The sequence below is a fragment of the Sceloporus occidentalis genome, unplaced genomic scaffold (assembly GCF_023333645.1).
Source record: "Sceloporus occidentalis isolate IW3139 unplaced genomic scaffold, rSceOcc1.0.p SCAF_96, whole genome shotgun sequence".
Taxonomy (NCBI): domain Eukaryota; kingdom Metazoa; phylum Chordata; class Lepidosauria; order Squamata; family Phrynosomatidae; genus Sceloporus; species Sceloporus occidentalis.
In genome coordinates this window covers 1,014,766-1,030,467 of record NW_028317076.1, presented here as the reverse complement: position 1 = coordinate 1,030,467, position 15,702 = coordinate 1,014,766, and the positions used below count along the sequence as shown (strand labels likewise).

The 15,702-nt window shown below is 39.5% G+C and overlaps 1 protein-coding gene across 4 annotated transcripts in view; it reads right to left on the bottom strand.

Moving 5' to 3' along the window:
- Window positions 1-15,702, bottom strand: part of LOC149284252 (glutamate receptor ionotropic, NMDA 3A-like) — an 85,102-nt gene that overhangs the window by 27,501 nt on the left and 41,899 nt on the right. For all 4 annotated transcript variants that reach the window (XM_089496939.1, XM_089496942.1, XM_089496941.1 and 1 more), the window contains 2 exons: window positions 10,849-11,453; window positions 6,675-7,722 (listed from right to left, as the gene is read on the bottom strand). In XM_089496939.1, the coding sequence (XP_089353065.1) occupies window positions 6,675-7,722; window positions 10,849-11,453 (1,653 nt within the window). The remainder of the gene's footprint in view (window positions 1-6,674; window positions 7,723-10,848; window positions 11,454-15,702) is intronic.

Below are 15,702 nucleotides of genomic sequence, written 5' to 3'. Positions count from 1 at the left end.
CTGCTCCCTCATCACTACGCGCCGGCAATTGATGCTGAGCGCCGGGACATGACATCATCCCCGCGCTCTGCATTAATAGCCGGCGTGTAGTGATTAGGGAGCTCCCTAATGTTGGGCTAGTTAGAGGGAGGTCGTGATCTCCCCAACCAGCCCTGCTCATCGGGCGCCCACTGATCAGGGCCTAGTTGGGGAGATCACGATCTTGCACCTACCTCGGCGCGGCCCTGAAGACCGGCCCAGGGGAGGCGGCTTCTCCGCTCGCCCCTCCTCTAGAGATTCGTGATTCTCCAGTCCGGCTCGGTAAGTACGGTAAGTATACCCGGCGTATAAGACGACCCCCGACTTTTGAGAAGATTTTCTCGGGTTAAAAAGTCGTCTTATACGCCTGTATATACGGTAATAAGGGGATTGGAAGATACTAGTTATAAAGAGAGACTAAAAAAGTTGAAATTATATACACTGGAAAAACGGTGCCTTAGAGGGGATATGATAACATTATATAAATGTATGCAGGGCCAATGTTCTTCAGCTCTTCTGTGACCTATTCTTCAACAGAAATGTACAAAGAACAAGAGGTCACCCTCTGAGACTGGAAGAGCGTAGATTTCATAGATGACAAAGGAAGGGATTCTTTACAGTAAAGACAATAAAGGTATGGAATTCACTGCCTAGGGAGGTGGTGTTATCAAATACATTAGCCGCATTCAAAAGGGATCTGGATATTTTTTTAGAAAGGCATAACATACAGGACTATAAATAGAATTAATATTTTAGAGCCTCTTGATCCAAGGAGAAATTCGATTGCCTTTTAGAGTCAAGAAGGAATTTTGCCCCCGTGATGGCAGAATTCGAAGTAGCTTAATCAAGAGTAGGAACGTTAGGTAGAAGGGTTGAACTTGATGGACTTAGGTCTTTTTTCAACCTTAGGTTCTATGTAACTATGTATGTGATGACCATATTGACATTGCACCAGGGCATCAGGGAACCAAAGACTAACAGAGGGATTTTAGCCCCAAACGGTCCTTTCTAAACAGGGACACATGGGAGGCATCCGTCTACACATATTATATACCTTTATAAGATTTATACTCGGAACATCCAAGGTCGTTTTTCGTCTCCAAACAAATCCTTAAGCAAAGATTATATGTGTATAAAACAAATGTTTTATACATATTTCAAATAAAGCAAATGTTTGGGGGTATTTAAAGGGATATACACTAAAAGTTGTTTGCTGTATTTAACTAGGAGAGAGCCCACACTAATCCACTTTTTTTTCACGAAGATTAAATATGTGCCAGCATTGCACCGACAGTAATTAGCCCCTGTGTCAATCTCACCCCACTTATGCTAAGACAGCGCTGCCGAAAATGCTTGTTAATTTAGTGCAGTCAAGAATAAAATGCTAGTGATACAAACTGGAAGAAAAATAAGGGGTATGTTCAGTGTTGATAGCTTTTGACAGTAGCAAATTTATCATACAAGCATCATACAAACTAACTTTTACTGGCACATTGATTCAAATTAAATATTCCTGCGGCAGTAAATTGTTTACAGCACTTAAAGATTGCTATCTCAAATGGCACAGATAATAGGGTGAACAAAGGCTCCTTTAATTAGGTATATTTGTTAATTAAAAGGTTCCCATACCGGGGTGAAAATAGATGTAATGTCAGGGCGAGATGGGACCTGGTCCAGGAGGCATAATAATAATATTAATTTGAGATGGTAGCCTATTTTTTTAGCATTTACAGGCCTTAAAACAGACATAGCTTCATTGTCAACAACACAATGTCATAGTTTGCCTCATGAGTATTTCATGGAACTGACTGCAAGTTTACAAAATGTAAGACGAAAGAAAACACAAAAAAAGAAAAAGGGAGATCACCCTCCTAGTCACTTGCTTCTGCCCTCTCACAACCGGCAGCTTCATTCAGTCCCTCAAAACTTCTTTTTTTAATTTGCTGACATAAAAGCCACGTTGGTCATGTCTACTATAAGTGTATTACTCGAATCTGTCTTGTGATGAAAGGATTTGTTCTTTCTTCACTCTCGCACCCCCCCCTAAAAAGGAGCTAACTTGGTCGGGTATGCCCAAAAAGAAGTTAGTTGGGTCATCAGTAGTGGTGACAAGGTGGAATTTTAGGGTTCTCAGTAATGTGTACCATCAGGGAGCGGTAGGCCGGCAGTGTATCTCTAGAGAGAGGTGAATGATATATTGTTAGTGTTATTTAGAAATTCTGGTAGTCCACTCAAGTCTAGAAGGAATTTCAGCTCTATGATGTCTCTATATGCATCATATATGCCTTAAATGTTTCTGTCTTCATATAATCCAGAGGACATGGATTATTCTGCTCTATAAATCCAAGTTATTAAAATGTGATGTAATTTTTCTAACAATGTGCAGTCCTTCAAGAGAAAAACATTTGAAGGTTGCATTTGACGTACTTCGAAGTTCCTTCATGTGATTTGCTTTACGATTTTGCATTGTTAAGAGACATAAGCAATATATATATATTATTTTTTTTTCATTAACCTAGGCCTTTTTCTACCCTTCTGATTGCATTTCTGATTTCAGATGCCATTTTCCTCCATTGGTTTAATTTGTTTTTTTTAAAACTTCTTCCAGTTTGATGTTATTGGACTTTCCTAACCTATTAAGACCATATAATGCAATGTTATAACGGAAAAATCATTTTGGTCTTAGATTAATCATGAGGGTTAGCAACAAAACACATTTGTAATAATTTCTTCAGTGCTGCTTCATGTCCTTTGCTTGCGTCCATTAAATTGTTCCCAATGCTTCTGCTGCTAGCACTCATAAAAGTTCTAGAATTACACTCTATACCAAAGTATTAGATTTTGAACTAGGAATGAGTCAAAGTAATTTTATATCATAGTAAAACTAGAAAGGTGATTGATGGCGATGTATAAACTTCAGAAACTTGCATGCTGGAAACCACAGGTAATTTTACTTTTGACTTAAGGTCATTAGAAAAAGTTAAACTCTTCAAAACAACCTCATCCACAGGAGGTTATTTTAGTTAGATAGCATCAAATATATTATTTCTCCAGGAGCTTCTTTCCTCACTATAAAAGAAGGAATTATATAGACATTTTTTTTAACTCTATTGATAGGAAGGGCCAAATTAATTTTCAAAAAATATTTTCAAAAACATTTTCAAGAAATGTTGAAAAATATCTCATTAGTGTGAGTTCAGGAAAGCATGTGCCAAAACACATGGATCTAAATAGTATAAGCACTGTGATCTATGGAATATTATACTGTTACTAAAAAACATAGGGACAAAGACACTAAACTGATGTAAGCAGAGCTTACATGGGTCCCAGTGGCAATTTGCCGCTAGAATACATGTTCTTTCAGGTGTCAGTATGCGTTCAGTCTGCTGTAGACATTCGGATTCATACAAATTACAATTTCAGCAAATTTGCCAATTTCGTTAATTCGTATGTAGGAACACAAGGAGTGACCTCCATAAATGAAAACTAAGCAGAGCTCTCACAATTACTCTCTCTCTAACACTCTTACTCAATGTCTCTCTACCTTCTCCGCCGACTGCTTCTGTGTCCTGTCTCCTTTTCTGCGGCTCAGCTTCTTTTCTTGCCTCTTCATCTTTCTTTGTCCAACCAAAGAAACCAGGCTTCCTGTAGCGCTTCCACAAAAAGGGGTGGAGACACTCCGCACACCCTCTGTCCCGATTGGAGGAATAGGGGAGAGGCTGTACCCATGTGACGTGCTCTAAGGGGCCCGAATATTGCACATTGATTTGCAGAGAAGGAGAAACGTTTGAGCACCTCTCTTTCTTTATGATTCCGTCTGCATTATTATGGCTTCTTGGGAGTACTTCTGCAAAAGAGCGGAGCCACAGCACGCACCATAGGGACAGCCTTTCCCCCATTCCTCCAATCAGGGGAGAGGGTGTGTGTGGAGGCCCCGGGAGGCATGGTTAACAGAGCCTCCCCTGCCAGCACTTTCCACGGGGGGGGGTGCCGGCACGGGAGGTTGTCTAAGCGCATCATGTGGACGGTCACCGGCTGGGGCGATGCGGGTAAACAGCCTCCGCTGCCGGCACGTCTGCACGATGTGCTTTAACAATCTCCCTTGCCGGGAATTCCCACGGGAGGAGTCCCGGCAAGGGAGATTGTTAAAGCACATCGTCTAGATGTCCCGACAGCGGAGGTTGTTTACCCGCATCACCGCCGCACGATGCGTTTTACCTCTGCCCCCAAGCCTTACCAGAGTAGACTCCCGAGTGTCTTGCGGGGCTGAGTGCCGGCACCGGAAGTTGTATACGCGTATTGCGTAGATGTCCCCCGCCGGCCCCGCAAGACACCCGGGAGTCTGCTCTGGTAAGTTGGGGGGGGGCAGAGTGGCAGCATCTCTCGGGGGGGGAGGAGGAGGACAGTGGCAGCATATCTCGGGGGGTGAGGAGGACAGTGGCAGCATATCTCGGGGGGGGGACAGAGTGGCAGCATGTTTTTTTGGTGCTTTTTTAAAACTTTTTCTTTAAAAAAGCACCAAACTTTTAGGGTGCGGCCTATATATGGGGGCGGCCTATATCCGAGCCAATACGGTATTTCTTTCTTCAGTGGGTGGTATGGAAACCAATAGCATATTGGAAATTGTTTCTCGTTGAAAGGCTACAGCTTAATTTTATTCCTAGAAGAATCACTCAGAAAATCTAGCTTTGAAACCCAATTTAACTAACTAATTTTTAGACGTTTTCCCTACACGGTACATCCAAACTTCAGTATGTTTCTGATGCATTCATAAATTAGTAAGCCAATATACATATCCCAATTTAATTGATACCGGTTTCATGGAACACAGTAACCAATCTCTCATCCTATTCCATCGTATTAGGATGACTATGCAAGAGATTGAAGAGACAATTAAGGAGCAAACTCAAAGTGAGGAGAAAAAAATTAGTTAACACAAATTATAGGTTTCTGATTTTGGAATCTGGTGTTCATTATGTTAATTTGCTCCAGTAAGAAAGCAAGGGATATCTGATTTACGTGCTCTGGAGGTAAATTACAGCATTAAAGCTGTTTTCTTCTGATTCTTACTTGTGCATATTTTAATTCTGTAAGGAATGTTATAATTGCCAATATTGACTTAAAGTAATGAATCTTCCTTTGCTAAAAACAAAATATAAGACCAAGTGATTACTTACAAGACTACTGTTACCGAACACATAAAAAGAAATTCATGATTTCTTTTAGCCAACGTAATGTAGAAAGTGATTATTAATTACAGTGGGCATTTAAACGTGCTGGATATGTATATATCTACCATTATTTTGTAGTCTCCCCGGTCAGAAGGGACCAGAATCACTGGTTTCAGATTGATAAATTAAATTTAAAATAATTTAAATACCCTGATGACTATGCAAGAGGGATCCTTGGATCTAACAGAGATCCTGCTTGAAGCTGTGATGAATCCCTAAGTAAAAATGTATGCGTATTTGAAAACTAATGCATTTGGACTATCGCTATATTTAGGGTTAATTTTAAAGACAGATATATATTTTTCTGCAGTTGCACATATCCTGTGGCAGAAACCTGTAACAGAATTGAAAAGCATGTCTGAAAGATATTCCAATTACGGCTTGTAGAAAGTTTGATATTTGTCTGTGAATGCCACGAAAAGATCAAAATCCTACAGTTGAAAAATTGACAAAAAATCATTACTCTCTTGCAAGTTCCACTTATAAATTTAAAGGAGGTAGAATATGCAGAACCTCAGGATTGCGCAGCAACAGGGAATTTGCCATTTCTTTTACTTGCATTTAACAAGTTTACATTGACTTAACCGATGTCTTGCAAAAACTAAATGTTGTGACAAAATCCCCATAGCGCTTCAGAACTGCAATCGTTTTTTTTAAATCAATATACATATACATATATTGTCAGTAACATTTACATGGCCAAATACAATATTATGGTTTTCAGACTCAGGGCTCCTTTAGCATACTATCCAAGTGTCCTGGCTTCTGTGGGACAGTCACAACGTTCGAGCACTGCCTCATTGTCCCGCATAGCTGCTCCACTATCCTGTTTTTGCACAAGGCCTGTGCCTCTAGGGAGCCCAATGTGACCCATGCAACCCTTTCTTCCTGTCTCCTCATACCAGTCAATGGTGTATGTGTACATGCATGTGTACTTTTGTGTGCATACATGTGTACTTGTGTGTGTGTGAGCATGCATGTGTATTTGTGTGTGTGAGCATGCATGTGTACTTGTGTAATTGTGTGTATTTGTGTAATCATGTGTGTACTTGTGTGTGCGTACATATGTATTTGTGTGTGAGCACAGATGTGTACTTGTGTGTGTGTGTGAGCATGTATGTGTAGGTATAGTTGAAGTTGGGGGGCCCGGTGCAATTTTCGCACCAGGGCCCTGTGATTTCTCCATTCAGGATGTGTCCTGAATGGAGATCTGTGTTGCAACTCCACAGACCTGTATTGATATCCTTTGTCTGGTCAGTGGAGTCAGAATTTCCACAGCTGGCCCATGATCCCCACTGCCCATGGAAGTTATGGCTCTGGTCTGTTCAAACAGGACATAGTGTTTTTACATATATAGTATCACACATGATTTTGTAGTACTGACTCATAAGCACAATTGATTTTATATTGTATGGTTAGATGTACCTTAGGATCATGTATTCCAGAAAGCTCCTCATAAATCTTTTCTCCTACCATGACGGCTGCAAGGTTAGCTGTGTATGTTGATAAACAAAACAGACAAAAGATAGCCCAAAGATTCATTAGAAACCTTCCGGTCCAACATTTGGGTGTTTTGATGGCTGCTGTCCTGCCAAATAATATGGCATAGCATACATTTAGAGCAGAGGAGAAGGAGAACACTTTGCTTCTGTTCCTGCCCTTGGGTGTCATCCCAAAGGGACTTTTCCATTCATAAAGTGTTAGGAATATTGCCGTAATGTGAAGCGATACAAATATCCCAAGCCACATTGTCCAATGAAGTGGCCACATAAAAGCTCCAATTGGAGCGGCAGTATCTTTGGTCCTTACTAAAATACCCAGACTGGTTGAAAAGAATGGGCTGGTGAAATCAATAACCTGACTTCTTGCTGTATTGATACTGAATGATGTGACAGCCATATGGGCAGCACCACTTAAGAGGTCACCTACTAGTCCTGTCCAGTGACCATTTTTCCACGCCCCGTATTTTCCATCACCAACAATGTATAGGTCAAAGTCAAAGTTCATATCTTCTGCTAGTTTCTCCAAAAGGTCAATACAGTAGCCATAGCAGCACTTTTTTAATTCAATTGGCACTGTGTCGTTATCTCCTTGCAAGCTTTCAAAGAGGTTATCTAGAACACCCGAGTCATTTGTCATGGGATCTAAGCACAACTGTCCTGCTGGACACTGGCCATCATCATCAACATTTCTTGTAAACACAAAAGGAGGTTCAATAAGAGTCACAACCCTGAGGTGTAATCGTGTAGGTTGTTGATACTGATTTTTGTGTCTCTGTGTCTGATCTGGCCACAGTCCATAATCCATAATAATTTTTCCCCCTTGCCAACTCCCAAGACGTGTCCACATTGGATTTCCAAGAGGATCGTGTTGTAAATTCCAAATAAAGTAATGATTTTCTGAGTTGATAACTGCAGAATCTTTAACCTTGATGTGTCCGCTCAGACCACTAAATGATGTGCTAGATAAAAACCTGTTTGAAATATAAAAGAATATATAACAGTAAATATTATTAAAACACAATCTTTGTATATCTCTTATTTTCACTTTCTATTATCTATATATATCTTAGGTTTACATAAAAATGTTGTATTCATTAACACAATCAGAATATTTTCACTGGTAATTGGAATATTGACTCCTTTATAACCTCATGGACATTAGTCGACAAAACGTCCAGATTAACGAGTATCGCTGCTGACAAAGCCAGAAGGACTGGAGAGCAGAGACTCGGGAAGGTCTGTCCAGACTTGGCTTGGATCTCTGATAACCAAACAAACCATTTATAATTTGTGTGGCAACACTAAACATGGAAAAATTGAATCATGTTCTTTTAATAAATGTAGTAAAAGTATCAAAGCTTCAACCTTTAGGTGATTAAAAAAGCATTTGACTTGAAGAGGTAAACAGACGGCTACAAACATATGTTAGGTCACTTTTTATTTCTTAACAAAGTGTCATTCGACTTCATCTCTTTAACATTATATCTTAACTGTACTGTAATATTCAAATATTCAAGTTCAAATTTGAACACTTACAGACATAGGTTAAATTATTAAACTGTTATTAAATTATTACGAAATGAGTTATTAAAGGTGCATTCATCTAAAGTTTAAGAAGAATAAAAAAACCTTCAAATTAAAAAAAAAAAGAATTAATATTTCTAATAATTGTGAGATTTCTTTTCAACAATTCGAAAAATACTACTACAACCAGAAATGTTATTGCTACAACAATAATGCCTTGATGTTATTAAATATACTGTTTATATAGTAAAAAAAAATAGACATGTTTTAACAAAATGCATTAGGTGAACAGAAAAAAAACCTAAATCAAATCAATATTTGGTGGGACCACCCTTTGCCTCCAAAACGGCCCAATTGCTCTGCTCTCTTCATGTAATCCCAACAAGACTAAATGATGTTGAGATCAGGGCTCTGTAGGGGACCATAACCAACAGGACTGAAAAGTGTCTGCCTGTACTTCTCACCATTGAGGAGACCATTAATTCTGACTAAATACCCAACTCCATTTGCAGAAATGCAGCCCCAAATTTGCAAGGAATCTCCACCATCCATTAGTATTGTCTGCAAATTGCCTGCCTTCTTTTACTAGCCTTGCTGCTAATATTTAAAAATTTTACCAGAGCAACTGCTGCCATTTTTCTGAATCCCAGTTCCTGTGTTTTCGTGAATAGTTTAGTCGATTAGCCCTGTTTCCAGATCAGAGGCATGGCTTTTTGGCCACAAGTCTTCCATGAGGACCAATTCTGACCAGACTTCTCAGGACAGTAGATAGGTGTACCAGGGCCCTACTGTTGAGCTGGTGGTACTGCTGGACCTCTTTTGATTGCCAAGGGAAGTAAGCATAATGTGTCATTTATTTGCTGCGCTAAGTTTCCTTGGCTGATCTCTGCATCTACAGTCCTCAACATTTCTTTGTGCTCCTTTACAAGAACTTAGATACAACATCTGGAAACCCCTGTCTGCCTTGAAATGTATTCCTGGTTGAGACCTTGCTGATGCAGTATAACTACCTTGTGCCTTGTTGCTGTGTCATGGTGTATGACTTTTGACATTAAACTTCAGCAATCTCACCTTGTTACTGAGTTTGGCTGTTCCTCACCCAGTTGTATTCCTCCTACACAGCTGTTTCTGGTTTAGTTAATTATTGTGTCTAAACCTACATATCACATTGATGATAATTAGCACCTGTTTGGTATAATTATTTAATCATACATCTAACTACAGTGGATATAAAAAGTCTACACACCCCTGTGATTGTGATTTTAAAGAATGAGACAAAGATAAGTCAGAACTTTTTACACCTTTAATGTGACCTATAATGTGAAAAATTCAATTGCAAAACAAGCTGAGCTACAAGTGACAACAATCTCCCGTATTCTTCATATGAATGGGCTATGGGGTAGGGTGGCAAGACGGAAGCCTTTTCTTACAAAGAAAAACATCCGAGCCTTGCTGCAAAAACAAACATCAAGTCCCCCAAAAACACGTGGGAAAATGTGTTATGGTCTGATGAAACCAAGGTTGAACTTTTTGGCCATAATTCCAAAATGTATGTTTGGGGCAAAAACAACACATACCCACAGTGAAGCATGGTGGTGGCAGCATCATGCTTTGGGCTGTTTTTCTTCAGCTGAAACCGGGGCCTTAGTCAGGGTGGAGGGAATTATGAACAGCTCCAAATACCAGGCAATTTGGGCACAAAACCTTCAGGCGTCCGTTAGGAAGCTGAAGATGAAGAGGAAGTTCACCTTTCAGCACAACAACAACCCAAAGTGCAAATCCACAAAAGCATGGCTTCACCAGAAGAAGATTAGCGTTTTGGAATGGCCCAGCCAGAGCCCAGACCTCAATACAATACAACCACAATCTGACAGATTTGGAGCGCTTTTGCAAAGAAGAGTGGGCATATATTGCCACGTCAAGATGTGCCATGCTAATAGACTCCTACCCCAAAAAGACTGATTGCTGTAATAAAATCAAAAGGTGCTTCAACAAAGTATTAGTTTAAGGGTGTGCACACTTATGCAACCAGGTTATTGTGAGGTTTTTTTATTCCCCCCCCCCCAAAGATTTCAGCTTGTTTTGCAATTGAATTGTTCACATTATAGGTCACATTAAAGGTGTAAAAAGTTATTTCTGTGAAAATTGGAAGGAACAGGAGGTGTACCTGGGTGTATTGCAACATGGGCTGGTAAGAGCGACAGCTTTGATTGACAAAATGTTTAATTTTTGCTGTTTTTATTTTGTACTTGGAACCAGTTAAACTGGGCAGACCTAGTCAGGTAAAGACTACTGTTTAGTAAGCCTCCCAAATAGGAGTAGGTTTTATTTGTTTGATTTTGTTTCAATAAAAGCCATTCAATTTAATTTAATTTAATTTAAGTATGGTTTTATAATAGCCTAATCCAGCTTTTTTGACAAATATATCATATATGTGAATATCTTTAATATATCATTCTGTCAAAGTTTTTTTCTCTAAAAGGTTCTATTAAAACAGAAATACACATTTGTTGTCAGGACCAAAAATCCACTATTCGATCATTCACAAACAGTGATTAAATGAGAAGCCATACCTTGATAAATACTGCCCAGAAGTGAGGTTCATGGTGTCTCTGTTCATACAGTTTGTCGTACTGGGAATAAGTGCTAGTTCTGGCTGGTCCATAGAAGCTGTGGCGACGGCTCTTGCTATTAGCTCCATTGCATCCTGTACATAGTGCTCAAAGAAGGACTCTCTTGTTTTACCATGAGCTATAAGTCCCAGCGGCAATCCTTCAGTTCTTAATTCATCCACGCTTTGCGAGTCTCCAAAAACCCAATGAAATTCTGGTAACACAATTCCATAATGGGTAGCCATTTCAAAAATTTGTCTTGTGTCTTCCATGTCACAACCAAACATGACAATGGTGGATGTAGTGTCTTTTATGCTCTCCAAGTTTAATTGCAAGTAACTCATCATGTAATTGCTTAAAGTCCGATTTACGGTTATGTTTATAATTAATCCAAGGTGAAATCTAGAATTATTTTGAGCCAGTGTGAGAAAATCTGTTATATTCCAGTCGTCTTGACAAATCAATAAACTGTAATTGTACCAGCTGTTCATGGTCAAGATGGAAAAGGTGACTTCAGCATTCGACGTTAATGAGTTTTCAAGACTAAGCTGTAGGTGAAGTGGATTCTGCATAAAGAAAATATATTTTATTAAAATGTGCCATTTTAAAGTTATATAAAGAACATAACCTTACTTTACAATCAAAGACTAATATATTCAGTGCATTAGAGGGTCACTTAAGGATATACGTTCACCAGCGAGAATTTGCATATTAGATAATAAAAAACACACACTGTATTTTCAGCTTGTAGGTTTATTACAATATTTTATGAGACATTTAAACATAAATAATATGAGCAAACCTGAAAACTTTTCGGGTCTGACCCAGAGTCTCTAGGTGAATAGATGCTTCCCTGGGTCTCCAGGTTTACTCTTTCTCAGGGCAGGGAGAGTGGTTCGCCTACTCCCAGAAACTTTCCCTTCTGCTCAAGACTCATCTCTATATAAGACTATCCCTGCCTACATTACCAGCTACCCTAAGCCTCCTCATGAAACAACATCTCCAGATGAGGAAGAGCTTTGGTTAGCCTGCCCTGGGAAGTTTCTAGGTGTGAATGCGGAAAACTGCACTTGAATTTACACCTAAGCCCCGACTTTTAATTTCTAAACAGTTATTAAACAGTTGCAAATATTTAAGAGCATCAAAAAGTTTGCTTTTTGGAAGAAGATGTCCAGGTATTCTTGGGTATCTTATGTCAAGATAACTAATTGTATATTGGCATTGCATTTTTGAGAATTGTTGTACTTTTCTGATTGACTTTATAAGGACCTCATTAATCAGAGAAACACAAGGCTAACAGTCCTAAGTAACATGAGCCAACTTGTGTTAGATCATATGGACATTAGTTGACATTAAAATGAAAGAGGTCACTATTACTGTATAACAGAAAAGGAGGCTATCTATCAAAGTATTTAACTTTTACGTTAAGTATCAATCAAAAACACGTTGGCCAGAATTTAAAATTCAGAACTGTGTTCATTCTCGTAGTGACTGTTAGAAGCAACGTGGCCTCCATTTTTCTGTCTTCTCCTACAGTTTACCTTTAATGTTTAAATATATTGAATTAATAGTGATTTAAAAAGAATTAAAGGAAGTCATGTATTTTTTATTTTATTTTTTTGCATTACTGTTCCAAATCTTTATATGAATTCCTGTGAAACCATATCACTACAGCCATCTGTCTGCCAATACAGACATTCTACTGATTCAATTGAATGCTTTAAAACTATTATTGCAATATAGTCATTTATTGTATGCTTCCTTTTCTCACTATGAAAGAGAAGCGGTGTCGGACCATGCAGACTCCCTGCCCCCTTGTAGAGGGCAGCCTACTCCTACGTCCTTGGGTGGAAGTCTTGTGTGATCAAGAGTACATACAAAACGCTCATTAAAATGATGTTACATTTATGGTGACCAATGCTGCCCACACAGTTAAAGAGACAGCATGGTGCCTACTGAGCTACTGTATGATAAACTGGCTAGCCTGCACACCAGTAGGCGATCAGGACATCACTAGTCCCCCACCACGCTATAAAACCCTATTCCCGCAAAAATATACTTAATTTGTTTATTTTTGTATAACATTTTTTTTTTTTTTAAATGCTGATAAAGTTTGGTGTGCTGGAGGTCCCATCATCATACCTGGAAACTTCTGGGCTTGCGAGATGCAGCCAGGACTGCCCACTGACATCAGGGGGCGGTCCCATGTCGTCGGTGGGAGTTCCCACTGACGTCAGTAGGAGGTCCCTTGACATCAGTGGGATGTCCCGCCGATGTCAGTGGGGAAACACCCCCATTTATAGGGAAAATAGGAGGGGAGCGGGGCGTGTCAAGAACCCGCGACCTGGAGGATTCTGGTCTTGACCCGGAGAAGCGGTGCTTCACCCGGCAATTTATATGCATGTACAACCACATCTAAATTTTAAGAAAATGATTTAGTTTTAGTTAATGTTGCTGCTTTGTTTGGAATATATGGGGATATATAGGGCATTTTTTTGATGTGTAACAAAAAGAGCTGCAGAACCAAGATCAAGGTAAACATGAGGAATTCCAAAGCATGTTTATTTGTCCTTTGAGAATAATTAGTCCTGCTTTTCTCACATTCCTTGACTTGAAACCTATAATGTGTAAGACTGAAAATCAGGGCAGCTGGGTGTTTAATCCAACAGGAAAAATCACAATGGCAATTCCCCTTTATTTTATCAGCTGTATTTCATAAATGCTATGCACTATTAAAACAAATAACACAAAAATAAAGCATAAAAGATGTGCCCTGCACCCAGAAGGTTGCATTTCATTGAGGGCTTGTGCTGTTGTAATTTATCACTATGGCTAAGACAGCAGATCTCTCAGGGGTCCTAATACCACGGATCAGTGAGCGCAAACATAAAGAAATTGGAAAGTATTTTATTTCACACTCCGCAGTTACAATAAACTTTACTGAACATGGTCTGTGCATCTAACCTCTCGACTGCCAGAAGGCATGTTCAGTTCTCCTTTGAAAACATACAAATGTTATCCTTGTTTTCTCTGTTCTATATAAAACATTGATATTAGCTTACAAATAACCGATCAACTGGGGCATAAGAGCACTAGACACAATTAGTGAAGCTAACAGTTGGCATGCTTAGCTTTACATTTGCATTAGTAAATTAAATCTAGGCCTCCATCAAGAGTTTGCTAAACAAGGAAAAATGTCTCAGTAACTAACTAAAACTAACAAAAGCCATACCTGGGAACTCCGGGTTTGACCCGGAGATTGCCGGAGAGCGCTGCTCCTCTGGTTCTCCGGGTCAAGACCCGTCGAGGTGTCAACACCCCGCTCCCCACCCATTTTTTCCTTGCAATGGGGGTGTTTCCCGCTGTGTCAGTGCTTGCATGGTGGTCAAAAATGAGTGTTTACCGCAGACAACTTGCAAATTCACTAAAACTCACATTAGCAAAATTATAAACAATTTGCTTGCAGGAGATGCAAATGTATGCAAGCTAAAAAAAAAAGCAAGCAACACGCAAATGTATTCACCTGTCCCTCCTGTCACCCCAACCACAAGTTAATAGAAAGCCCCCCTACTAACCAAGGTAAAAGCCCCCCTACTAGCCGAGGTAACTAAATAACCCTGTGGGTATATTACCCTATAATAACTAAACTCGAAACGAATTGTCCGACATGTGTTTTTTCACACATAGACGGCAAATTTCCGAAACAACCGCTTTCCAGTCTCTTACATTGCTTTATATGTGACTTCCTTTCAAATAAATAAGTTCCATGTCTTTCCCACCACATTTACTTTTTTTCTTATTTCTTTCTGTATTTGGTTAGAAAGTTGTATCACAATGCATTATGGGTGTTTTTTTGCTGACAACTTTGCTTCATAAAGACTTTTAGTACCATTAAACTAATTTACTAAAACTACCTGTAGATTTTTTTACTAACCGGTTATAGTTTTACTTATGCGTAAATCCAACTCATACATCATAACATATCGTAAAAGTTATCTGCATTTAGACTATCCTAGTCAGAGATGTATCTTGGCTGGCTATAACCCTAGTCCTTGGTAGCACCCCTTCTGCCCTTAGACTTTTTGTACAAAATTTTGTTCTTACAAATTGCCAAATTTTGTTTGAACGTACAAAAATGTCCAACGAAACAAACTAAAACAAAGCATAAAGGCTGTCCTTGACGTACACACCGTGGCTATGCCCTATTGCGGAAGTAGTCCAAGAGGTCAGAATGATGCAGATGGATCAACAGAGAAAGAAAGGCTTCTTTTTCACCACTGATCCGTCTGCATGATTCTGGACTTGTGCGATACTGCTGCGGAACATGACCCTATATAAAACGATAAATAATATTTCTGCAACAGGGCGAAAAGAGGCAAGACAAGAAGAGAAACTGCAGAAAAGAACAGTTTGCGGAGAAGGTAGGGAGACATTGACAGAGAGACAGTGAGAGACTGTGAGAGATTTAATGAGGATGTGGGACCATGAATGTCCAACAAATTGACCAAAAATGAAATGCAAAATTTGCCCAAATTAGTTTTGGTCAATGAGTATAGTCCATGGTGTTTATGGGCCACTTACAAGGGAGCTCTCTGATCTCCCCCATCAGCCCAGGGCAATCAGGCCCCAAGTATATAATAGAGAAGCTAAACATAAAACTGCCACCCTATGCTTAGGCCTACTTAGCTTAGGCCAGAATACACCACTGGTCTTTGATGTAACAAAATGGAACACCAGGTTTGTGTTTGTTATTGTTAACCCTTTCAGTCCCATGGTTTTTTTGGTACCTCAAGTCCCGGAGCAATTTTGCCATTT